Source organism: Rhinatrema bivittatum, chromosome 17 (assembly GCF_901001135.1).
Source record: "Rhinatrema bivittatum chromosome 17, aRhiBiv1.1, whole genome shotgun sequence".
Lineage (NCBI taxonomy): Eukaryota > Metazoa > Chordata > Amphibia > Gymnophiona > Rhinatrematidae > Rhinatrema > Rhinatrema bivittatum.
Genome location: NC_042631.1, coordinates 2,355,990 through 2,383,127, shown reverse-complemented (window position 1 = coordinate 2,383,127; position 27,138 = coordinate 2,355,990). Strand labels below are relative to the sequence as shown.

The window sequence follows — 27,138 nt, the reverse complement described above, 5'->3', positions numbered from 1 at the left end:
CCTGCCACTGCCCCGTCAGATGTGATCATCCCCCAGGCCTCTCTCGTGCTTGGTGCACATCACATACCCATGCCTTTCTCTGTGCCCCCTGCCACTGCCCCGTCAGATGTGATCATCCCCCAGGCCTCTCTCGTGCTTGGTGCACATCACATACCCATGCCTTTCTCTGTGCCCCCTGCCACTGCCCCGTCAGATGTGATCATCCCCCAGGCCTCTCTCGTGCTTGGTGCACATCACATACCCATGCCTTTCTCTCTGCCCCCTGCCACTGCCCCGTCAGATGTGATCATCCCCCAGGCCTCTCTCGTGCTTGGTGCACATCACATACCCATGCCTTTCTCTCTGCCCCCTGCCACTGCCCCGTCAGATGTGATCATCCTCCAGGCCTCTCTCATGCTTGGTGCACATCACATACCCATGCCTTTCTCTGTGCCCCCTGCCACTGCCCCGTCAGATGTGCTCATCCCCAGGCCTCTCTCATGCTTGGTGCACATCACATACCCATGCCTTTCTCTGTGCCCCCTGCCACTGCCCCGTCAGATGTGATCATCCCCCAGGCCTCTCTCATGCTTGGTGCACATCACATACCCATGCCTTTCTCTGTGCCCCCTGCCACTGCCCCGTCAGATGTGATCATCCCCCAGGCCTCTCTCATGCTTGGTGCACATCACATACCCATGCCTTTCTCTGTGCCCCCTGCCACTGCCCCGTCAGATGTGCTCATCCCCCAGGCCTCTCTCCTGCTTGGTGCACATCACATACCCATGCCTTTCTCTCTGCCCCCTGCCACTGCCCCGTCAGATGTGATCATCCCCCAGGCCTCTCTCGTGCTTGGTGCACATCACATACCCATGCCTTTCTCTGTGCCCCCTGCCACTGCCCCGTCAGATGTGATCATCCCCCAGGCCTCTCTCATGCTTGGTGCACATCACATACCCTGTCCTTCAGTTCTGTTCCCCAAAGGCAAGAGTCCACACCTTGATGCACTCAATCGATCCTCAGACTTTCTTATATTTTATTCCTTATTCTCTCTCCTGTCCCAAGGCCATAAGATAATAACTAAAATATGCTCCCATCGTGACTGGAATTCGTACGCAGGACAAGCTCCCAAATTAACCTTTTAGTAGTTGAGATCTTACCTGGAGTACTGGGTCTGGTTCTGGAGGGTAGGAGGCAGTCCGGGAAAGGGCTATTAAAATAGCTAAAAGTCTGCACCAATAGCCCTGTCAAAATAAGAGTATATTGGGGAAGGGGCAGCTCTGATAGGCATTCAGATGCCTCAGAGTTTTAAGTTTTGTTCAAGAAGCAAACCATGTGTAGTGCAAGGAAAATTCTAGGACAAGAGATCATGATATGAGGCTCAGAGGGCGTATGCCAGAGAATAACCACTGCAGGTGGCAGAGACAAGAGAGCCTGGGAGAAGCTCTTAATTGCAGAAGAAATGAGTTGAAAGTTCAGGATCAGCTGTAGTCTGTAGCACTCTAAAAGGAATCAAATTTGGCATGCCAGATGTGTCTGTCATATTTTATGAAAGCAGATGTGGGTTTGACATCATTTCTGGTCTATATGCCACTGTGCATACTGCTTCACCATCCCGTGTCAGGCTGGGCACACTGAGGTGTCTTTTTCAAAGCATGAACAACAGCCGTTTGGTGGTTTTTGGCACCATGAGATAAGATAAGTCTCTTTGAGCTGCATTGAAATGTAAATTTTATAGGCAACAAAAAAACCTTTAAAAATTCTATTTAAAGACTGAAATAGACTGATGATTATATATAAGGCAGAAGATTTGACAAATGTTTTATTACATTTATCTGATGATGCCTAGTATGATGGTCTAACTTACAGGCACCTTCTATGACATTTCTTTAATGAGGTGGATTTATTACTTTTTGATTTTTGGTCATATTTTATGGGACAGTTTACAGATCTTCTGAACTGGGTTTATAAATCTTTAGCTGGTGGGCACTGGAAATCCAGTGCTTGCTACCTGAGGAGAAGGCACACTAGCGCACAGTGTGCCAAAAAATCCCATAAATAAATAACTTGGGACAGCAATATTTAATTTACTTTAATGTGTTTGTTGATTGCCTTACCTGGGGGCTCCAAGCGATGTGTATAACACAAACATTAACAAACTGTGTCAATAAATGGAATGAATTGCCATGGAAGTTAGAGAGGAAAAAAGATGTAATGTGATTCCCGAGGGAAACTAAAGACCTGATTGATGACCACTGAGGTGTATGGAGGGAGATCTGGCCATAGTAGTTAAGGATGTGAATAATGATCTGTGAGGTATGGGAAGGAAGGTATTTGATTTTCTTCGAGCACAAGCAAGATGTCAGTCTTCACACATGGGTGACATCATCAGATGGAGCCCAACATGGGAAACGTATGTCAACGTTTCTAGAACTGTGACGTGGCACACTGGGCATGCCAAGGATGCAGGATCCCCCTTCAGTCTCTTTTTCCACAGAGCTGACAGCATCACAGTTGGTCAGCTCACTTTTGGCCTTTTTGGCCTGTGTTGGAAAATTTCCAGTTTTTTGCTAATAACCCAGTTTTCTCACTACATTTCGATGCCGGGTCCCTCTTGATCCTCCCTGGAGTGGTTCTAGTCAGGATTCTCATCGTTTATTGCTGTTTCCTTTCGTGGTCGATTCCCCAGCGGCGGCAGTGCTTTGGTGTCCTCTGACCTTCAATGCCCGCTGCATCGATTTTGATATTGTTTCCCATTTATTTTGGCCCATCATGGCCACGTCTGGTTTCCAGTGACGGATCTCTGTGCCTGAGGACCAAGTCTGTCACGGACCCCCATGATGAATGTGTTCTCTGCCTGGGGGCATCGCATGACGTCCAGGATTGCCGTAAATGTGCCCAGAAGACCCAAAGGGACATTGTCTTCGGCTCGATAAGGTTTTTATTGTAATTTTGTTTTAGTATATTTATTGTTCTTCATTGTACATCACATCAAGCGATTTTAAAGTAAATCTGGAAAGTGATTCTTACATTTTATTAAATAAAAATAAGGTCAGATAATATTAATTTAATTCTAAGTCATGAATAAGCTAATACAATAATACTAAAACCAAACTTCCAAAATCAATATTTTATTTTACTTCGATTTTTTATAGTCTGCAGATTACATTCAGGTGCTGTAGGTATTTCCCTATCCCCAGAGGGCTTACAATCTAAGGGGGTTATTTTTCAAAGCATTAGGGCCTTTTCGCATGCAATATAATGCAAATTAGAGGGAGGGGAGGGGGAGGAGTCGGACGCGGCACCCCTGCCGGCGATAATGTGAGGAACATTATCGCCGGCAGTAGCACGGCGAATAGCTACATCTTTTACGGTGTCGCTATTCGCTGTGAAAGGCTGCAGCCAGCCCCACTGCTGCGGGTGAAATCACACCGCCCCCTTTTTCACGGGATTCATCATTCCTGCCCTAAGTTTGTACCTGAGGCAATGGAGGGTAAAGTGACTTGCCCAAGGTCACAAGGAACGACAGCGGGACTCGAACCCTGGTCTCCTGGTTCATAGCCCCCTGCTCTAAGCACTAGGCTACTCCTCCACATAAACAATGTTAATAAACGAATACAAATATTTATTACCAGGTTGTTGGGAATGACTGGTTACGTTTACATCTTTACTTTTTAAATTATCTGCGGTTAAGTACCAAGTTTGTGTATTTGGTTTACTGTGTGCCTTTTTGAGGGGGCTGCTTTAATTTAATTAAATAGGCAAAATGGTTGGATTTTAAATTGTTTTGTGGCTTTAAAAAAGAAAAATATTAGCTATTGGTTGCCTGGCTTGGGGAAAGCCCGTAATAGCAGCTGAAAAGCATTAAGCCATTGATTTCCAGCTAATTGGGAACACATTTGAATAGAGCTCTGTTCTACAGTGGAACTGAAATGCTCTAGCTAAGTGAATTTATGGGAAAAGTTTTTCTGCAGCTAAACTCAACTGTTTCAATCCCTCCCACCCACCCCTTAAATGTGACTGTGTGGGGCCGATTTTCAAGAAACCTCATTCTAGTCATACTGGTCTTGCAAGCTATAGGCTGCTTTCCTTCCTTATAGGCTTACAAGCCTGTGAGAGAGATTATAAAAGATCCTGAACACTTCAACTTTGGAGCTGACCATAGTACAGAGACCCTATTAATGGCCAGTCTAGATGTGTTTCATCACAGTTTTGATGCAGGGCAGTGTTTCTCGATATCTCTTCTGTTTTTGACTCTTAGAGTCACAATGTATTATTTTCTAGACTTTCTGACTTGGGGATGTGCAACGCCATATTGTCCTAGTTTCAACCTTATCTTTCTGATCAAGACTGAAACCAGACCAATATGGTAGTAGAGAGTGTATCTTCATCATGCTTTCCATTGGAGACGCGAGTTCTTCAGGAATCGGCACCCTCCACCATGTTGTTTAATATCTACCTATTTGTAGAATTCTTTTTGATTTAGGTGTTATCTATCATATCTTCACTGATGTTATACAATTTCAGTTTTCCGTAGGTTTAACTTTAATTTGTTTGCAAATAGCCAATGATGTACAGTAGTAATACAAATAATTGCATCTTTCAACGTATCTTCACTGGAATCACAAATTCTTCTTCTGTCAAGATAAGTGAAACCAAATGTTCTTTTGTCCATTCAACTAGGAGATTGTAAGATCGCTGTCACTAATCAGGTCTGCAGTTTAGGCATGGTGTTTGACACTGCTCTTTCACATAAGCCTCAGGTAAATGCTGTAGTAAAAAGCACATTTTTTTACATCTTCAGATTTTCCGTCGGCCAATCATTTTTGGACACTGGTTATCATTGGACTTGACTACTGCAACACAGTACATATTGCTCTGCCATTAGCAACAGTACATGCTTTTCAGGTGGTGCAGAATACCTCTGCAAGGGGGTTAGCAGAAATTACTATAATGTATTTTCCCAATTCTATTTAGATTCCATTGGCTCTGGTGGCATAGCGGATAAAGTTCAAATTTTACTCTACCAATTTTCAATGCCTTCAAAATGGTGTACAATAAAACAACATAGATAATTACAATAAAGTAAAAACAACATTGAATAAAATTATATATAAAATCAAAGCTCAACATTACCTCAAAATTAAAATCAAGTGATAAAATGTTCTTAATAAAAAAAATAAAAGCATTCTGGGACTCAATCAGAAACCTGCTTATACAACCAGGATTTAATCAACGTCCTACATTTCATAAAGTTGTTCTATGTTTGAAGATCAAATGGTAGGGAGTTGCATACTAGGGGAGCCTGATATTGGAAAATAGACTTTCCCTTAGAATAAAGCCTTAGGACAGAGCAGTTTAAAACAAACCTACAGCAAACAGACAACCAGTGTAGATCGTGTAGTAGAATAATGAGATCAAGTTTGGAGGCCCCAAACACAATTGTTCTGCAGTAATTTGAAGCAATTGGATTTGTTTCAGATTAGTTTCTGTGATGCCTGTATACAGAGAATTATGGTAGTCAATTTGTGATAGAACAAAGGCACAAGACAGCATTACTAAGTCTGATTTACCTGAGAAAGAAGGCAATATGCAAATCATCTAAAGGGTATAAAAGATAAAGAGACACTTGCTTTGATATAGATAAGGCATTATCTAAATTTATCCCTAAAATTTTAATCGAGTCAGTAAGAGAAATGGTAACAAAACAAGAGAGTCCAATGTGATGCAGACGTACAAATTATTTATGCAAAAATGTCCCTAGAAAAAGATTTTCAAATTTTTAAATTCTTAAATCTTATACATTACATTTAGATGCAGAGAAACCCCAAAACAATTTCTTTATCAATATTCAGTCTAACTTCATTAACTATGAACAATTATGTAGCCTCGGTACTAAAATGTTTACAAAAACCTGATTGCTGCAGATGGAATGCATTAACATTTTCAGCAAAATCACTTAACTGCACGAAGACTACCTTTTCAACAACCTTCATCGCAAAAGGTAGTTTAAATATTGGATGGGAATTCGTGGGATCAGTACATTCCAAGGATTTTTTTTTTTCTCTTAAGAATTAGGTGCACTGGTGACAACTTTAAGGATGCTGGTTGAGCAGGGCCTGGATTTTTGGCTTCCAGGATTCCCTTTGGGATCTGGTTAACCAAAGGCCTGGTCTGTGACCCCCAGGTTCTCTTATGGGAATGGTCAAGCAAGGCCTGGATCATAACAGAGTTTAACTGTGTTTCAGTACCACTCAAGGTTCACGGTTTAGCTCGATACACCTATATGAGGTTCTGAAAGTAAAAGATGGTCTCCTCTAGCACTTCCTATGAGAAGGGATCATCAGATGTCTTGGGATTCCTCACTTCGATATTGAAACCGTTGCTCCTTCAGTCTGGCACTGAGGCACAAAGAGCTTCTTTCTTCCTTGGACTAGAGGCTTCTGTCAAACTCCCATCGGGGAAGATCTCTAGAGGTTCTCTTGGACCTGTTTTGTATTCAAGGGAAATACTTTCACTTTTGATTTCTGACTTGCCTTGGTGACATCCTTTACTTAGGGGTCAGAAGGATTCATCTCAGCTTTATGTTGCTTGATGTCTTGGTCTTTGAAGACTAAGAAGTGTCTATTGACTTTGTCCAAAGGGGCTCAGGTCTTCAGAGTCTTAGGCTGTGTGATGAGCTTTACAGGAAATCCTGTGCCTTCCCAGTTTCTGGGTTTGCTGGAGGTTTGTCTTGATATCAGGGTAGGCAGAGGTCTCCTGACTTAAGAGAGAGTCAGTAAATGGTTTGCTCAAGTGGGAAACTTAATTCATGGAATTCCCCAGGGTGTGTAGAAGTATCACCATCTCATGGGTTCTGTGATTACATCTCTGGATCCAATTCCCAGCTTGTGGCTTCATATGTTGCTGTTATCTTATTAGTCCCAGCAGTCAGTGTACTGCAGATTGTGTCTCCTTCTTCCACTCAGGCAGCGATGGCCTGACTTGAGTGGCAGGTACCATGAGCTATCAAAGGAATGGATCTGGATCCTTCCAAATTTTTTGTGGACACATCTACATTCTATAGCCCCTCGCATAGCCCGAGGAATAGGGTCCGAAGAAGAAGTATGAGGGTTTTAAATTTTGATTCTAACTGCTTTCCTTGAGGTGTTACTGGGACAGGAAAGCAAACACCTGTGCTGCTCTGTTTTCTGCCTCTGAATATGGAGAAGATACATTACTGATTATTCCACATGGTGGAAGAGATTGCTTAGAATTTTAGTACAGTTCTGGTCGCCACATCTCAAAAAAGATATACTTGCCATGGAGAAGTAGCAGAGAAGGCGAACCAAAATGATAAAGGGGATGGAACAGCTCCCCTATGAGGAAAGACTAAAGAGGTTAGGGCTGTTCAGCTTGGAGAAGAGACGACTGAGGGGGGATATGATAGAGGTGTTTAAAATCATGAGAGGTCTAGAACGGGTAAATGTGAATTGGTTATTTACTCTTTCGGATAATAGAAGGACTAGGGGGCACTCCATGAAGTTAGCGTATGACACATTTAAAACTAATCGGAGAAAGTTCTTTTTCACTCAACACACAATTAAACTCTGGAATTTGTTGCCAGAGGATGAGGTTGGTGCAGTTAGTGTAGCTGAGTTTAAAAAAGGTTTGGATAAGTTCTTGGAGGAGAAGTCCATTACCTGCTATTAAGTTCACTTAGAGAATAGCCACTGCCATTAGCAATGGTAACATGGAATAGACTTAGTTTTTGGGTAATTGCCAGGTTCTTATGGCCTGGATTGGCCACTGTTGGAAACAGGATCCTGGGCTTGATGGACCCTTGGTCTGACCCAGTATGGCATTTTCTTATCTGCTGATCTGCTTTCAACAAGGGACTATCAGCAGGGAATGATTCTGTCAGTGAAAGCAAATGTTATTAAGTAAATTCAAATAAAGTTTATTTTGTAGCTTGTTGCTAATAAGAAAGGTATTTTGTCTGTGTATTTTAGTTGAGATAAGTTTTATGTGGTAGGAGGATGATTTTATTTATTTTGTAACCAGCTGTGACCTGTCTTGAGCGCTTGTGCTCAAGCTGAGTAAGAAATATCAGTAGTGTTTCTGTAACAGTTTGTGCATTCTGGGGCCGATGCAATAAAATGCGCACTGAAAAGTGCGCTTGGATTGAGCGCCTGTTTTCCTAATGCGCATGCAGCCACGTCCCCTGGGCACCTGATGCACTATTTAAATGAGGGGGTGCGCTAGGGGAGAATTGTGCATCCTTAGCGCTCAGAAGCATCGGGTGCGGAATCCGAGCGTCCGTTTTTATCTCACTGCTTCTTCAGGCCGAGTTCTTTGTTATTTTCCTGAGGTTGCTGAAGACGCCCATAGCTAAGCGCCCCAGCTTCTAAATTATGCGGCCAGAAGAATTTGTTTTTAAATCAAGCCAATATACATTTCTTTTTCAACACTGTAAGCCGTTAATTTAAGTGTCAATATGATACTAAATAAGAGGACCATATTTTATTTTTCATGAGCCCTTGACTCGCAGATTTACTTTACAGCATCTCCAGGGCTGGAGTTAAATTTACCACATTGAAAAGCGTGCGTTAGCGCCCAGCAATTTCCCGCATCTGTGGATAGTAGTAAATAGCCTTCTCTACATGGAATTTAGATGTGATGGGCGCTATCGGCTGCACATTTGGGATGCATTTAATCTCCTTGATGCATCTGGTGCTAATCTATGCGTCCAAAACGCTCTCCATGCTGATAAGCAATCTGAAGGACTGAAGATAGATTTCAAATACTCACAATATAGATGTCATGTTTTTCAATGTAACATACTTTTATTTCTAGAATGGTGAAAGGTAATATGTCTGAAAAGATTCAACAAAAAAACTGTACAGGAATAATGGAAGAATCTCTCCTAGTTGCCTTTGGTACTTTCAGTTTACTTTTATTTTTGTACTTTTAATGATTTCTTGGCCCAGTTAGATCTTTATATACTTTCTGAAAGGCAGTAAGTCCAAACCTCTCCCATGCCTTTGCACACGTGATGCATGCCCACATATTGGATAAGCACTTTTATAAAATGTCAAGATCAGTCCACTCTGCGTCCTCCTTCACCTCTGACTCTCTCTTCTGGAAGATGGGCCGACAAAGCTTCAGTGGCCTCTTACTGATTTTCTGCTTCTCCGTGCGTCAGCAGCAGGCTGGACGATGCCCACTGGGATCTTTTCCCCTCTCTCCGTTTGGGAACTGCTTTCTGCCATTAATGACTGATATTTCCAGCTGTTGCTCAGCTGCATTTTCTCTTCTGCAGGCTGCTGCTCTTTATAGCTGTCTGGCCATGGCTTTGTTTAACTTTTATTCTTTTTTTGGGAGTCCCCTGGGTTCTCTTGGCCACTCCTCTTCATTTCCTCCTTTACATTTTAAGTCTTCCTTTTTCACGTCTTGTTACTAATAATTCCGTTTTCTGTGGCACCCTGCCTGACAAATATGATTTTGTGTAATCTTTCCAGTGCTGACATTCACAGGCTTTTAGGGGATCCTAGATCCAAAGGGCAGACTCGTACAGGCAGCCGGATCGGTCCACTCTGGGGAGCAGGGATTGAGGGCATAATCTTGAAACGCTTCCTGCTTTGTAAAGGTGCTTATTTGATTTCCTTTTGGCCTCTCAGCTGTGGTGTTCACTAAGGTTCAGTTTTACCATGTTATTTGATATTTATTTATTTATTTTATTTATTTATAGCTTTTCTATACCGACTTTCCAATAACAGAATTACTGATCAATTCGGTTTACATTTTAAACTTTAACAGTGACAAGTAATTGTCTTACAATGAACAGGAAGAAATAACTTGGAAATAAATATATGGAGAATATAACATAGATACAATATATAAAGCCTAATGTAGGCAAAGGCATAAAAAAACATAGGCATAAAAACATAGGCTTGGGTATTGATTTTTTTTTTTTTTTTTTTTGGACTGCCAAGGATTTGAAATTGAATTGATGAGTTCTTTGGGGTATTATTTGTGTTATTCATTGGGGTATTTCTTTGGGGTTTGAGGAATGTTTAGAGTTGAACTTGTCTCTTTCTTATATAGATCTCTTGTCGGTTGTTTGAAAACCTGAGTTTTTAAGTATATATATTTATTATATATTCAACGCTGGGACAAATTATTCAGAAATTAGGAATAAAATATCACCTCTGTGTAGATGATGTCCAGCTCTACACAGATTTTATCCATGAGTGGAAAATCTGAATCCGTGTTTAGCAGCAGTGATAGCTTTCTGTTCAGGAATACAATTAAGACCACTGAAGTACTCTAGATTACCATGTCCAGTGCTCAGGGCCTGAGTAGCCTCTCAGGGTTGGATGGCTCCCTCTATAGTTTTGAGTGTTCAATTTTTCCTTAATTATAGAAGTCTGAAGTACAATGACTGTCAAGAGTTGTTTTGCCCGTTCAGTCTTGTTTTAATGGAGCAGTTCTAGCCGCTATTATGTGTTGTAATGCCCTTTACCAATGAGGCTTACTCGTAGACTACGATTCATGCAGAATGCGGCTGTGTGTGTTCTGAATGGTAGCACGTTCAGGAAGTACAGTCAGCTGGTTCATTTCTGTGCCCAACTGAAGATTTTAGCACTCGAGGGCCCAGACCAAATAAAACCATACAGCTAGAAACCCAATATATGCTTTTATGTTCCTTCTTGCAGGTTAAGCTCTGCCCAGAGAAGGCTTTTAGATGCCCCTCCATTTTTGGCCAAAGCAAATTTAACGGGAACCCGGAAGCAAGCCTTTTGTTGAATGGTGCCACGCTTATGGAATTCATTCCCAAAAAACATTTGTGTAAGTAGTGATTATTTCACCTTTACAGGACTATCAAAGACTTGGTTTTTCCTCAGGCAGCTTTAGTTAAATTACAGTGTGCCTTTTTGGATACTTTTATTTTATTTTAGTATGTTTTATTGGACTTGATCCAGGATGAATTTATTTGGTTATTTTTACTTGATTGTACTATTTTAAATTTTATTTTATCAGTATTCTTTAGTTTTATTTGCATTTGTTTTACTTCTTGGCAGATTATTATTCTATATTGATTTTGATTTTAATTTTAATGTTCTTGCCTTTTTGCCAAAATGGTGCTCAGGGTAAGGTTTTATTTATCTATCATGTTGATATTATCCTGTATATTATATTGCTGTTTTATTGGCCTATTTATTATATGTTCTTGCTTTATTTTAAAATGCACTGTATTTTTATTGTTTGATTTGTATCTTATTGTTTTCAATTTGTATAATTGTGTTTTTCACCTTGAGCATTTTTTGGAAATATGAGTCAAAACTGGAATAAATAAATACATAAATTCACTTGTTTTTCACATGAACACACACAATACCAAAGCCACACTGAATAACCCCCAGATTTCTGCCCTTATGGTTAAAGAATCAGGATGCTAAAACTATTCCTACGTAGTTGATCTCAGTGGGGCCGACGCAATATTTATGTGCAGAAAAGAGGCGCTTTGTGTTCAGTGCCTTTTTTCCTGGGTGTGTGATGCAATATTTAAATGAGGGGTTGCGCTAAGGAAAAATGTTCGTCCCTAGTGCCTCCGCATCGGGTGCACGGTAGAGGTGGCTGTCAGTGTGAGTTGGGAAAAGGAACGCTCAATCTACGAGTGTCCATTCTCTCCTGCTCCCGGCACATGCATGGCCTGGACCATGTATTTTCTGTGTGCATATTGGACAGCCAGAATGTTTTTTTCTAAAGACCTTTTTGTTTTACCTAAATCTGCTTTCTTTGCTTCCTCCTGCTTAGTATCATGCCGATACTTTTAGGAAGAATCACAGGAAGCAGGTTTTTTCTTTTTTTTGAGCGTGCTTTACCTTTACATCAGCCCTGGGTTGGCTTAAAATTAGCCGCGTTGCAGTGGGTGCATAGGCTGTGCAGGAAAGGTTTTGCATCGGGGTTAATAGCAAATCGCCTCATCTGCATGCATTTATACGTGATGAGCGCTATTAGAACATAAGAACATGCCATGCTGGGTCAGACCGAGGGTCCATCAAGCCCAGCATCCTGTTTCCAGGATGCACTAATCCCCGTATTGCATCTGGGTTATGGCCACGTGTCCAAAATGCACGTTAAGCCATGCGCTAGCCGCTGCGCACCGCGTCGCATTAGCGCCCCAGTGGGAGGGTGGATTTGGGAGGAGCTAGAAGTCCAAGTTTGTGACTTACCCCAAACAGTAGGAGTAGATTTGTGAGTGGGGAAACTTTATAGAGTAGAAGGAGCCTTGCCCCAGGAAAGCTGTATGTGATGTTAGTAGTGCAGGACCTTTCATCTTGGGCAGGATGTATTTCTCTTCTTCAGTAGTATTAAGACAATGTTAGTTCATTCGTCCTACATGGTATTTTATTTTCTCTTTTCAGAGCAGAATGAATGAAAATGTCAGAGAGTGCTATTCGTTACATGCCCCGGCAGCCATGGAGGACATAGTGACAGTGAAGACCGAGGCCTGCTCTCCACGCCATGAAGAGGACTATGCCCAGCAGTGGTGAGGGCTCTCTCTTCCGTGCCCTTCTCAGACACTGCATCTCTCTGCTGTGACCCCAGATGTCGCACCCAACTCAGCAAGCTGTGTACAAAATAGAAAGAAGGCCCCAGCAATCTGTAAAATTTCAAAAGTATCAAGGTTTTACTGCCTCGCAGTTTCTGTGCAAACAGCCTGACCACAAGAGAGTGTTAGATTTCCCTTACAGGTCCTGGTCGCTCGAAATGTCACAAATGACATCACACACACTAATTGGACCCCTTTCTATATGAGTTAATTCTTGACAAATTTCAGACATGGATGATCCTCGTGAGTCAGGGGAATTGCAGAAGAGCAGAATTAAATAGTTTCAAAAGAATTGGCAGTAAAATATTTATTTGGCACCGTTGGCTCAGCGTGATTCTCAAAGATTATTCAGTACCTATGGGATACAACGTCCTTTCAGAACTGACTCACATTTTTATTTTATTAGAAAATTGTAGATGTAGTAGAAACTTTTTTTCTGTCATCCATCATGTCCCTGGTTCCTCTCGTGCCTGTAACATCACCTCCCTTCTGTTAGTATGTACACGGACTGACACGTCATTAAGAGATGGGAAAAAGAGATTAATGCACTGTTCTTCCCAGTACTGAGGCCCCACACACACAGCATTGCTGACGCACCTCAGTCCTGCTTTGCACCGCCCCCTTGCTGTTGCCCCCGAACCCCAAAACACTACAAAAAGGCCGTACACCTGACCAGTAGAGAAGTTCCCACACTGCATCTCAGTCCTGATCGTCAAGAATTTGTCTGTTTTCTACTTTTCTTCCTGACAAAATCCATGTTTTTTGTGCTTTTGCTTCTTTCAGTTCTGGGATGGTCGATCATCGGTTCATGGAAGTGGAGCCCAAAAAACTGAAGGGGAAGCGGGATTTGATAATGAGCAAGAGCTTCCAGCAGGTGGACTTTTGGTGTAAGTTCAGCGGATGGAGTGAAAGGGTGGGAGGGACAGAGAGGAGAGAGGGTTTGTGCGACTCCTGCATGAGGTTGAAAGGACCCGAAGAAAAAATCTGAAACCACATATTAAAGTACACAGCTGATATCTCTCCATTCTTTATGGAGGCAATAATGAAACTGTTCACAATCCGACAAACCCCACAGGTAGTTTTCACTCGCGGGATTTGCTTTCATTATTGTTCCCTCAAATGTGCCTGCACTTCTCTGCACATGCTGTTTTATGCGGATGTTTTTGTTTAAGCAAAAAAACATCCTGCACATAGTTTTGAATAACCCAAACTACCCACATAGTTCTGTCCCCCAAGCTAACCCCACCCTGGAAATATCTACAGAAGTACGCAGGTAAAAATACACACGTCGTTGCTGTGCATGCGGGCAGACAATAAACTGCCCATTGGACAGGACTTTCATTATTTATTTAATTTTTTGGTTAGAAATAAACCTAGTCTGGAACAATCATAACAGTTTACAATTAATAAAACATACATAATATTGTCTTAGTAATAGACTATCCTTAGTTATCAACCCTGCTTGATCCTAAGAAGAACAGTAACATATTGCATATTCCTTCATCTGGAGGGTCCCTCCTTTATTATGAAGCACTTGCATTAAAACCTTGCCCAAAAAGCCCGATTTTCAATCATTTTTAAAAAATATTTTCATAAGATGTTAATCTTAAATGTTTATTTATTTATTTATTTAACATTTTTATATACCGCAATTCATGTAGCAGAGTTACATATCATTTCGGTTTACATTAGAACATTGAACAGGCATGTAAGAATGCAATTACATAGAACAAGGGAGATAAACTAGGATCAAAGTAACTGGGGAATAACGTGCAGTGAATAAATAGACAAGTAATAGGAGTCTGTTGTAGAGATTAAATTAATCTGGTTAAAGATCTAGGTGTATATTGGCATGAATTAAAGTCTCGGTACATGTAGTACATATTTGGATTTGTTGTTTGTGGATTTGGACTCTGAACTTAAGCTCAAATCTGATGGAGTTTGATGGAATTGGTTGTATGAACGATAGGTGTGGTAAGAGGGAATTATTGGCATAAGTTAAAAGCTTGTTCGAATAGCCAAGTTTTGAGTCTCTTTTTAAATGTGATCGGGCAAGGTTCCTGCCAGAGTTCTGGAGGTAGAGAATTCCATTGTGCCGGGCCTGCTGTAGATAGAGATCGTTTATTTAGAGAAGATTTGATGGGTGGGGCGAGGAGAGTATCTCTATAAGCAGCTCTCACTGGTCTTGATGATATATGTGGTCGATAAGGGATAGTGAGATCCAGTGTAATGAGCTTGTGAATGGATTTATGAATGATTGTTAGTGCTTTGTAAGTGATTCTAAATTTGATTGGGAGCCAGTGTAGGTTTCTCAAGATGGGGGTAATATGATTTCTTTTATTGGACTTAGTCGGAATCCTGGCTGAAGCATTTTGAAGCATTTGTAAGGGTTTTAAGGTGTAAGCTGGGAGGCCGAGTAGAAGAGAATTACAATAGTCAATTTTTGAGAAAATGATTGCTTGGAGTACTGAACGGTAGTCTTGGAAGTGGAGGAGTGGTCTGAGCCGTTTTAGGACTTGCAGTTTATAGAAACCATCCTTAGTGGTGTTATTAATAAATCTCTTTAGGTTTAGTTGATTGTCCATGATAAGTCCGAGTTTTCTAACTTGAGTAGAAAAGGATGGTAGACTAGTAGGGTGAATGTTCAACATTGCATAGCTGTCGTCTTGTGAGACGAGTAGTATTTCGGTTTTATTGGAATTAAGGATTATGTTAAGGCTCGAGAAGTTTGTTGATGGCTTGGAGGCAGTTGTTCCAGAATTCTATAGTTTTTAGTAGAGATTCGGTCACCGGGATGAATATTTGCACATCGTCTGCGTAGATGTAGTGAGTTAATTTTAGTTTGGTGAGGAGCTGGCAGAGTGGTAAAAGATAAATGCTGAAAAGGGTGGGGGATAAGGAAGAGCCTTGAGGAACTCCTAGAGTGGTGCAGACTGGGTGTGATTCGTTATTGTTTATTCTGACCTTGTAAAATCTGTTATGTAGGAAGGACTTGAACCAGTTGAGAGCCGTGCCTTTGATGCCGATGTCAGATAGCCAGTCTAGGAGTGTTGAGTGGTTCACCGTGTCGAATGCAGCTGATAGGTCGAGGAGAATGAGTAGGCCAGGTTGTTTTTTATCTAGATTCATAAGTATAGTGTCTGTTAGGGAGATTAAGAGAGCTTCAGTATTTCGGGCTTTTTGGAAGCCAAACTGAGATGGGACTAATATTTTGTTATCGTCCAGATACTCCGAAAGTTGCTTATTAACTATTTTTCCTAAGATTTTGGAAATGAAAGGGAGTTTAGCAATCGGGCGATAGTTGGCGGGGTCGTCTGGAGACAGGTTGGGTTTTTTCAAAAGTGGTTTTAGAATTGCGAGTTTCAAAGGGTCCGGAACTACGCCTTGCATTAGAGAGCAATTGATGATGTCGGCAATCGGTTTGGCGACAGTTTTTGAGATGGCAATGAGTAGGTTGGGGGGGGGGGGGGGATGGCATCAGTGGGGTGTGCAGCAGGTTTGAGTTTCTTTAGGACTGTTTCAATCTCTAATGAGGAGGTCGGTTTGAAGGTTTCCAGACTTGTGTTCTGTTGAATATGTAAATAGTAGGCTGGTGGAAGAAGAGGAGCATTGTTTATATTTAAAGGTCTGATCAGATCAGTGATCTTTTTCTTGAATTAAATGTCTAATTCTGTGGCTTTGTTAGCAGCTTGATCGACCGGGATGGTCATGGGGAACGATTTGGTGAGAGATGAGACGAGAGAGAATAAGGCTTTAGGATCGAAGATGAAGTGGTGGATTTTCTGTGAGAAGAAATCTCTTTTAGTTTGGAGGATGGCTGTCTGGTAGTGGTGCATGAGAGATTTGTAAGCTCCCAGGTTTGATGAGGAAGAGATTTTTCGCCATGTATGTTCAAGTCTTCTAAGTTCTTGTTTCATGGTTTTTAGTTGGGGGGTGTACCAGGGTTTCCTGTTTTTCGAATTGGAGTGGAGGGCTTTGGTAGTTACAGGGCACGTTAGGTCTGCTACGTTCTTCATTATTTTGATCCAGGAGGACATGGCTGAGTTGACATCCGTGAGGTCTAGTTTGTCTAATGCCATGGCTAGATGTGGGCTAAGGGTTTCTGGGTTGCATAACTTTCTGAATTGGAGTGTGGTTTTTTGTAATGGTGGGCGAATGGGTTGGGTGTGCTTCAGAGTTGTCGAGATCAGCCTGTGGTCCGGCCAGAGGACTGGGGTGCAAGTTGTAGTTGAGGCCGGGTAAGGCTTTCATTTATGAAAATTAAATCCAGTGTGTGTCCCGCTTTGTGTGTCGGACCTTTTATGATTTGTTTGAAGCCCATATATTTAAGGGTGGTGAGAAAGATTTCACAGCTGGAGGATTGAGGGGTTTTATCTACGTGGAGGTTGAAATCTCCCATTATAATAGCAGGGGTCTCTGTGTTGATATGTTTGGCTAAGAGTTCAATTAACGGAGACGGGTCAGATTCTAGGCTTCCTGGTGGGGCATAGGTAAGGCAGATTTGCAGGTGTTTAGATTTGAATAAGGCGAATTCGAGTGAGGTGGATGAGGTTGAAATCTGTAGAGATAGCCCTAGTTCTTTTTTTGCGGCTAATAGTAGGTCGCCGCCTCTTTTTTTTAAGTCTGGGGATGGAGAAAAAGTTGTAGGTGTGTGTAGGGAGTTGGTTGATTAGTGCCATGTCTTCATGTTTCAGCCATGTTTCGGTGATTGCGCAGCAGTCCGGTTGTGATTTTGTTAGATAGTCGTAGAGGAGATGAGTTTTTTTAGAGAGTGATTGTGCATTCAGCAGGGTTAAGGAGAGAAGCGTGAGGCCCAGAAGTTGGTTCAGTGGTGATGTCATGATTGGAATTATTCTTTTTTGAATGAAGCTGGGAGTGGTGTGGTTTTTTATGAGGTTTCTCCGTTGGTTGTAAATGATCGGGATAGCGAGGTTATACATGAAGAATGATGCCTAGCTAAGTGCTGGGGAAGTCTGACAGAATGCTGGGTAGGTTTTGTATGAGTTGCTGGAGGCGACTGGATGGATGCTGGGAAGGCGTCTAGATTATTGCTGGAGGTGTCTGGAAGTTGTTGTAGGCATCTTGGAGTAAGCTGGATGAGTCAGAAATGATGTCGGGTGAAAGGGTGTGAGAAAGTTGGGAGGCGGCTGGGTGTATTGGTGGTTCCTACTGAGATAAACGGGTGTTAAGAGCGCTTTTGCAGGAGTAGTGATGCTGGATACTAAAAATGAACTGGCATCTGGGTAGTTTCAGTGCAGTAGCCCTGGTGTTCAGGAGGAAGTTATAAATGGCTGGGAGAGCGGGTGGTTGAAGAGGTCCAGTTTCAAAGGAAAAAAAATTCAATGAAGTCCTTCGGGGCTGCACGAAGGGGCGCACAAAGGGGCGAGCCCCTTTGTCACGCTCCTTTGGCGCACGGCGAAGGAGCAATGTTCTGGCATTGCATTCATAGAGAAGGACAATGTTCTGGCATTGCATTCATAGAGAATGCTGATACACCTAACTGTGCATGATGAATGGAGGGGATTGCATTCCACCATATCATCCCGGCCACAGAGCATGGTTTTTTCCTAACATCTCCTAACTGTGCTGGACGAATGGAGGGGATTGCATTCTACCATATCATCCCGGCCCGACCACAGAGAATGCTCATTCACCTAAATGTACATGATAAATAGGATTGTATTCCAACATGCCGGCCAGTCACAGAGAATGCTCATTCTCTTATGTTACCGAGCTATGCATGATGAATGAAGAGGACCTCCAGTAAGCTTTTGTTTGCTGAGCAAACTGCATATAGAGGAGTGTAAATGCACACCATTGCGCCAAGTCAAGGCCTCCCAATATTAATGATTTTATGAATTAAGCACAAGATCTTATTATGAATTCTATATTTTATCAGCCTCTGTATGATATAAACTACCCTTGTTTTCCTGCTAGCATAATTTAGATATATTTTTGAATATTGAATTCTTTGATGTGCTTGAATGTTTTAAACTGTTAACTTGCGGGTGCATTTCATTAGTTCTGAGCACCTTTTGCTGTATCTATACCTCCTTGGCACAGGTAATGCTTGAAATTTTGTAGGCAATTGAATGTCTGGGAGTTGTACCATACATGGCCAAGTTTGAGCCAAATCTGTGCATCAGAAGGGCTCCCGATAGCTGTTTGCTTGTGCGATACCAAGAAAACTCTCTAATGTGCCTTATTTGTATTAGGCCACAGCATACACTTCTCCCAAGTATTTGATCCTTCTCTCTAAAGCCACTAAATTAACATTTTGCTTGTCAGATTGCTTATGTGGCATCCTTTGAGCTGTAAATCATGCAGCAGTCATGAGGGCCGGTGAAAAAGTAAGTACAGTGCTCCTCATTCAGCGCGCTGCACTTAGGGGAGACAGAATGCGCCGTATGCCATCGCTACAAAACAAAATGGTTGTCTATTTTAATCAGTTTTGTATTAAAGTACAATAAAAATTCTTGAACCTTGGAAGATGGTTAGGTTTGGTTGTAGTTTTGTTATTGTCTTCCCTGGCACATGCGATTACAGGCTGCTCTCCTTTGCATGGTGCATGTGACAATAGTCTTTCTCTTTGAATTAAAATACTCTACTTTGGGGTTTAGTGACCTTGCTTTCCTCACTTCTGGTTCTCTGTTTAGTTATTTGATGAGGGCTCCAGGCTTGTGAGTCTGGCAGTGGTTCTCCAGCACAAACTCTGCTCTCCCTTTAGTAAAAGAGGCGGAAGAATCTCCTTTCTTGTGTCAGTATCGCTGTCACGGTGATTTCTGTTCTGAATTAATGCCGCCCTCTCTCCTGCCCAACAGTTTGCGAGGCCTGCCAGGAGTACTTTGTAGACGAGTGCCCCAACCATGGTCCCCCCGTGTTTGTATCGGACACTCCTGTGCCAGTTGGGGTGCCGGAGCGAGCAGCGCTGACAGTGCCGGCGGGGATTGAGGTGGTAAAAGAAGCCAGTGGGGAAAGCGATGTACGATGCATGGATGAGGTGATTCCGAAAGGACACATCTTCGGCCCCTATGAAGGGCAGATCTCCAGCCAGGACAAGTCGGCTGGCTTCTTCTCGTGGCTGGTGAGTCCCTTCCTTTTTCCAGAGTGGGAAAAGCTGATTCACTGATCATGTGACCGCGGTATTCCAGTCCTCTTCAGGGTCCACTCATTGGTGGCTGCTGAGCAGAAGTAATTGGTATTTTCATTCTGCTGAACCTCCCGCATATACTCGTGGATAAATCGAGGGCAGCGTTTGGCCCCAAAATTAAGAAATTTGCTATGACCTGTGGATAAGTCGAGGCTATCCCCAGTCTTCACTCCTTCCCTCCCCGGTCTGCTTCGGCTGAAGACACAGCTGAAGCAGCTAGAAAGAGGCCGGTGGCAGTAGGACAGCTTCCCCTTCGCACCCCCTCTGGATCCCTTAGCCCACCCGCTGCTGGCAGGACGACAGCGGGCACTGCGGCTGCCCCCACGTGGTTCTAAGATTGCCAGTCAGGCCCTGGAAGGGAAGGAGCGAGGACGCTCCTGAGCAACTGCAACACCCGTTCTGGTCCTGCCAGCAGCGGGTGGGCTAAGGGATCCGGAGGGGGTGCGAGGGGGACGCTGTCCCGCTGCTGCGAACAGACCAGGGAGGGAAGGACTGAACAGACCATTGACCCCTGGCTAAGGCGACCCTGTTTTTCAAGATGAAGTTTGAGACTCTGTGTTGTAGCTTTCTAGTGTCAAGGGGTAAAGGCTTCCTTAAAGAGCAAGAGAAAACTATGGTTGCCAGAATCTTTTACTTTTCAAATGCTGATGGTTTTTAGGTCAGAAAAAGAACTTTTCAAGTTGGGGAAAGTGCAGCAGACAAAGCACGAGTCAGCTGGGGAAATACCATCAGTCAGAGAGCCTGAAGTTAATTGTTGCTCTGTAATTATGCAGATTATACAGTGGAAGAGCAGCAGGGAAGCCAGGGTTCAAATCCCACTGCCACTCTTTTAGGCAACTTATTGCCTCAGGCACAAACTTAGGGCCTGGTTTACTAAGCATTTTTACCATAGATGCAGAATGGGAGAAAAGCCTTAGTAAGTCGGGCCCCAGGGGATAGGGAGATACCTGCAGTACTGCTTTGAAGTGGAATACAAGTTATTAAAAAGAATTATTCTTATTCACCCCATGATGAGCTTCACTGGCCCTATTGGTCTAAATCCGGTAGAGTGAATGTTTATAAAATAATATTATAGCGTGCTCTTGGATATTGGGGGATGAAAGCTGCAATGTGACTGGCTGACTGAGCTACATTCAAATATCATATCTGTGCTGTAAAAGACAGACAGAATGATTGATTTGATTACCCAAATCTTTAAAAACAATGAAAGCAATATAACATTTTCTAATATGGTGCTGTTGCTGCCCTAAGATGCACCGGGGCTGGAAATGGGCATCAAACACTTAATGCAAACCTTTTGTCCCCTATCCAGATTGTTGATAAGAACAACCGATACAAATCCATTGATGGAACTGACGAGAGCAAAGCTAACTGGATGAGGTGAGCTTTCCCACTTGTGTGCTGACCCCTTTGGCTTGCAAGACTCTGCCCGTGTACGTTGCTGGTGCTTCCAGGCGTGGCTCACCTTTCTCAGAAGGCTGGCAGTGAGGTCACAAGGTGTACAGGAAGTGCTGCCATCCTGAGTTTCAGCTATGCATGGAATACATGCACAGGTGGGAGGCATAGGGAATGGTGTATGGGCTCATGCTTAGGGGGAGCACATAACGTTTAGTCTGTGAATACGCTGGCAGTGTGAGACTCCGTTGATAACTTCTGAGCCCAGTACCATCCTGTCTTACCTACAGAAAGCCTCAGGAAAGTGTCTCTGCTACTGAACTGCTCTGAGGATTATGAATAGCTCCTGGGGGCTTCCTGAATTCTTTGCTACAGAGTGCAAGCGGAAGTCCTGGGAGGTGTATGGATATATTTTTAGCATTGTTACATATTTAGTTTTCTGATTTCAGGTTCAAATGTTTTTTGGTAATACCACAGGGATTTCTGATAATGCTAATTAGCAGGACACCTGTAAGAAAAGGGATGTTTGCGTGCATGTGAGTGTATATCTGCGTGCAGAAGGCGTCCATTTTCAGAGGCTTTACACTTTGGGAGTTGGCCACTTTGAAAACTGGCTAGGGCTGAGTCCCGAAATTTAGGGGCCGGTTTTCATCTGAAGAGGCATTTAGAAAGTAGGCAGGGCACCTAAATGTAATCCAATAACTAGCAGGCCTCCATTTTAGGAATCTAACGCTAGGGGTATTTTCAGCCTAAAACTTAAGTCCCTAAGTTCAGCTGAATATTCATTGAACTTTACCCGGCTAAAGGTCAGACGCTTTGCTTTCTTTGAATATCAACCTCATAGGATTGGTTTTCTGTGTAAGTAGGCACATCCATACCTATTTAGCATAAAAATATACTCATGATTATCTTAAATGATTGGAAAGATTAACTCATGTACCCGAAGCAGCTCCGTTCCTTACCTGACAATTGCGGCATCATAAGCATGAAAGTGCATCAGATTAAGAAGAGCAGAGATCAGGAGGGGATGAGGGAGGAGAGGTCTCCTGACACCGCACTAGGAATGCCCGGGTTATTGTGCCCTGAACGCTTCCCGCCAGACGTGGCATGGTGGCAGACGGAGTCCCCTTTCTGCATGCACACGTAGTAAGAAAGCTTTATAGAGGTGGCATCACATTCAGAGGAGGGGATGAGGGAGGAGAGGTCTCCTGACACCGCACTAGGAATGCCTGGGTTATTATGCCCTGAACGCTTCCCGTCAGACGTGGCATGGTGGCAGACGGAGTCCCCTTTCTGCATGCACACGCAGTAAGAAAGCTTTACTACAGGTGGCATCAGATTCAGAGGAGGGGATGAGGGTCTCCTGACACCGCACTAGGAATGCCCGGGTTATTGTGCCCTGAACGCTTCCCGCCAGACGTGGCATGGTGGCAGACGGAGTCCCCTTTCTGCATGCACACGCAGTAAGAAAGCTTTATAGAGGTGGCATCACATTCAGAGGAGGGGATGAGGGAGGAGAGGTCTCCTGACACCGCACTAGGAATGCCTGGGTTATTATGCCCTGAACGCTTCCCGTCAGACGTGGCATGGTGGCAGACGGAGTCCCCTTTCTGCATGCACACGCAGTAAGAAAGCTTTACTACAGGTGGCATCAGATTCAGAGGCGGGGATGAGGGTCTCCTGACACAGCAGTAGGAATGCCCGGGTTATTGTGCCCTGAACGCTTCCCGCCAGACGTGGCATGGTGGCAGACGGAGTCCCCTTTCTGCATGCACACGCAGTAAGAAAGCTTTACTACAGGTGGCATCAGATTCAGAGGAGGGGATGAGGGTCTCCTGACACAGCAGTAGGAATGCCCGGGTTATTGTGCCCTGAATGCTTCCCGCCAGACGTGGCATGGTGGCAGACGGAGTCCCCTTTCTGCATGCACACGCAGTAAGAAAGCTTTACTACAGGTGGCATCAGATTCAGAGGAGGGGATGAGGGTCTCCTGACACAGCAGTAGGAATGCCCGGGTTATTGTGCCCTGAACGCTTCCCGCCAGACGTGGCATGGTGGCAGACGGAGTCCCCTTTCTGCATGCACACGCAGTAAGAAAGCTTTACTACAGGCGGCAGATACGGATTTTTTTTGTTTGTTTAAGAAGCAGCATTACTAATTTCTTTTATTGAGCATGACATTTTTCTTTCCCTTTATAACAGCAAAACGTGAACTTTGTAATTTCTGTGACCTGCCTATTGAAGGTTCAATTATTACTCTCTCTTCTTAACTTGATGAGGAGTTTCTCGGCAAGCAAAGCTGAGTGCTTAGGAGTCCTGTCTGGTTGCTTGTGCAGAGCGGTGCAGCCTGGCTCCTGAAAGAAGCCGCTTTTAGTTGCCAGAATTAAAGTGCAATTCCCTGCCCCTAAGCGAATGAATGGAGTCCCCTTCATCTCTCAGGTGTGGGCTGGTGTAGCCCATTCCAGAAGCAAATGAGCTTGGTATCCCCCATCTAAACAATAAACGAATTAATGGTGGATAATGTTATTTTAGATGAATATGAAATCCCAATTATCTGAATTCCTGATATGGGGAACGCTTCCTGCATTGCCTTCGTAACTTCTGCAAAACGCTCCAAGTATTTAGTAGAGATTTGCTCAACAAGATTTCCTGCAGCTCATTAGGATAACAACACATGCAGTGGGATTTAAGGGCAGATCCGACATTACCAGAGCCCTGGAGGATGTAATGGGAGGCGAGAAGGGTCAAAACCCAGGACCATTGCAGATGTTTAGCCAGGGCAGTTTAAATTCTGGGCAAGCTATTAATCAGGCTTGGCCAATGGAAAGATGATGCCCAAACTCTGGGTTTCTTAGCACCATGCCACCCAGGTAGCCTCTGAGCACCTCTGGCATCTGCCATGTAGTTTATTGAGTGAGCCACACTGAATGCCATTTACCCAATTGTGCTTTGTGGCATTCAACCCAAGGAACGTGGCAGCTGTGACCGACAGAAAGAGGAAGCCCAAGTTTTCCAAGCAGGAGCTGGACATTCTGGTCAGCGAGGTGACCCGCAACGAAGCCATGCTGTTTGGCAGGGAGACAATGAGGCTGTCCCATGCTGACAGGGACAAGATCTGGGAAGGAATAGCCAGGAAAATCAGCTCCATCAGCCAGGTGCACAGGTCTGTGAAAGACATTAAGCACAGATGGGACGACATGAAGAGGAGAACCAAAGACAAACTGGCCTTCATGCAGAGGTCCCTGTCCAGCCCAGGAGGACGCCCTCCAGCAGTCGTCCTGACGGCCCATGAGAGAGCCATTGAATCTACGCTCCATTCACAGCAAATGCACGGCTTCCTAAGAGCAAACCTTGGCATGGCCGAAAGTCCCTCAACAAGCTGTAAGTATTCTTCCTTAACCGCTCTTTCTGTCCGTGCTGTTTGTCTGTGCTATGATGCCCATTGCTGTCACTTAGAGCAAAGTAGATAAAAGTGAGTGGAAGAGGTCCATTTTCCTCTTTCACGCTCATTTAGAAGTATTATACTGGGAGGAATGGGGGACTGTAGGGACATCGCCTTAATGGTAGCGCTAGCACAACCAACCAGAGCAGTTCAGTAGCTGTTCTCAGCTAATTTTATGTGGTTCTCTTCCATATTACTGAGCGCTATGGATTGTGGATCTTGCCCTTGACTCTTTTCATGTGCATTAAAATCCCACCTTGGGTGTCACACGCTAGAGTTTTGAGGTGGATGCTAGATTTGTTTAAGCAAGAGTACACTGAATGGTGCTGCTGTACGGGATCTGAGAGGCTGTAGCTGTGCCTCTTTCAGTCATAAACTTAGCTTTGTCACGTCTTGATTGATTGCCTGGAAACTAACTTGATCTGCCCTTGAAACTCACAGTGCCATACAAGGCATCATATGTCTCCCACCTGCAGTCTCTCGGGTGATTTTGTTTTGTTCTAGAGGACACCAAAAAGTCCGAGAACCAGTCTGAGATGTTCTCAGAAATATCCCTTCTGCCTCTTGATAACGGAGATCAGTTTCTTCCTGAACTGACTTTAGCATTTTATCGGCAGTAGGGTTTTCCCCAGGAGTTGATCTCATCTTCTCTTAAATTCACACACACACACACTGACTCAGATCTAAAAAATGTGGTCCTTCGCCTCCTACTGTGCCTTTGAGAGCTTTCACTCTGCTCCCAATACCCTAATGCCCAACATGGTGCATTCTAGTTTTAGCAAGGAGTAGGGGTAGAAATGAGTGGACATTTTCTCATGAGGACATGCAGTGTGTTGCTGTCAGAAGCGTGATCTCAGAATGAGCCTGAGAATTTGGGGACACAGGTCATTTTTGTCTGCAGGGCAGATATGGTGCTTCGGAAAGTAAATAAGATTCAAGCATCCATGTTATGAATGTTTACATGTTCCTTTAGCTCTTCAGCAGGCCTAATCCAATCCAGAAACATTCCGTTGTCAGACCTCATGTCTTAGGTTTTATGCCTTAACGTCTTCACTGTAAAACATAAATAGTTTACCAAATGAATTCCAGGTAGCCATTCCTTACCTTCCTTGGCATGTGCATATTGCCACGTGGAGAGGCCCTGTACATGCTGGAAAAGGCCAAGCTGTCCTGTTTGGATTCATAATGCGCCTCTGCACATATTGGGCATACTGACCAAAAACCTTTCAGCCCTCTGTTCTCCGTTTTTAAACTTTTGATTCTACCCAAAATGCACCTGCTGGAGATATTAAACAGTGCTCCCCATTCTTCTCCAGGAAGTTTGACACCGACTAATGCCTGTTTCACTCTTTTGGGGTCTGCTCATTAATGAAGGGGGTGATCCTTTTAAATGGACACGCTGCATATATACAGCAGCCCAGATGTCCCTTAGCAATCCAATGTTATAAGCCGCATAGAATGCACACACAATTTATTATATATATATCTCTACCCCTCTCTCTATCTCCCTGGACATATATATAAATAATGTAAGCACACAGCTATTCAGTAGACCTGTCTGCACAGCATGTCGTATGTCTACTGTATAGAAGTTTATAGCAATCGCCAACATATAATAATCATTAGTTGGGGAAATCATTAGATAAATATCCATGCATTTCGTTTTTGATTTTAGAAGTGTAAGCCCTGCTCAAGGTTTGCAATACTCTGATGTTCAAAGCACCCTCTGATCAGTCACAGTCAAGCTCAAACAGCCATATGAGGAGTTAATTTAACATCTTTGAAAATAAATGGCATTCATGCATGACATAAATAGAATTCTTAATGGTTGCACTCTAGGTACTTATTTTATTTTGTGTCCATCCTGAGGGAAGAGGTTTCCAAAACTAACTCATGTGCTATGGAAACCTATCCCTTTACTCCTGGATAAAACAGTTATCTAATAAACAGCTATTTTCTATTTTTGCTGTGTATGTGTGTTCCTGCAAAGGCAAAAATGCAATGATCCAGCTTAAGATATCAACCTATTATAAGTAGTGAGATAGGCTACTGTGTAATAATTTAGACTGGAAGTTTGGGGGGGTTGGATGTGTGTGGATAACAGTGGCGGGTCATCCATGCAACAAGAAAGAAACAAAAACATTTAATTTCACAGAATCAAAGGAAATTTTTGTAAATTTCCAATTTATAAATGGCCAGAAATACCCCTAGAATTTAACAGGGATTGAAGAAGTTATTTCAGGACTGAACTGAGTTATTACAGAAAGGAAGAGCAGGTGAGATTTACATATTCCTTCTGTAGTATTCCTAGACACACACAGTTTGTGTGGGCACGCAGATTAGCTTTTGCATGGTTATGGGTTACAGGTTGGCTTTAGGATTTACAGAAGGGGCTCCTGGAGTATCACAGACATCAGCAACATGTGACGTCTTTTCATTTTCTCCTGTATATATACAGGTGGCTGTGATGAAAGATACCTGGTGATAATCTATGGCTCTCCTTCTGTTTTAAGCTGCTGCTGATGATGACGACGACGATGATGACGATGACGATGATGAAGAGATGCCGGGACCC

At 43.3% G+C, this 27,138-nt stretch overlaps 1 protein-coding gene across 6 annotated transcripts in view; it reads left to right on the top strand.

Moving 5' to 3' along the window:
- PRDM11 (PR/SET domain 11) overlaps positions 1-27,138 on the top strand; it is a 73,638-nt gene that overhangs the window by 10,475 nt on the left and 36,025 nt on the right. For 4 of the 6 annotated variants that reach the window (XM_029582957.1, XM_029582955.1, XM_029582956.1 and 1 more), the window contains exons 2-6: positions 10,677-10,809; positions 12,390-12,514; positions 13,361-13,464; positions 19,399-19,661; positions 21,040-21,107. In XM_029582957.1, coding sequence (XP_029438817.1) covers positions 10,768-10,809; positions 12,390-12,514; positions 13,361-13,464; positions 19,399-19,661; positions 21,040-21,107 — 602 coding nt within the window. In that variant the 5' untranslated portion in view covers positions 10,677-10,767. Of the gene's footprint in view, positions 1-10,675; positions 10,810-12,389; positions 12,515-13,360; positions 13,465-19,398; positions 19,662-21,039; positions 21,108-27,138 lie in introns of those variants that run through there. The other 2 variants (XM_029582960.1, XM_029582958.1) reach the window with 2 other exon arrangements.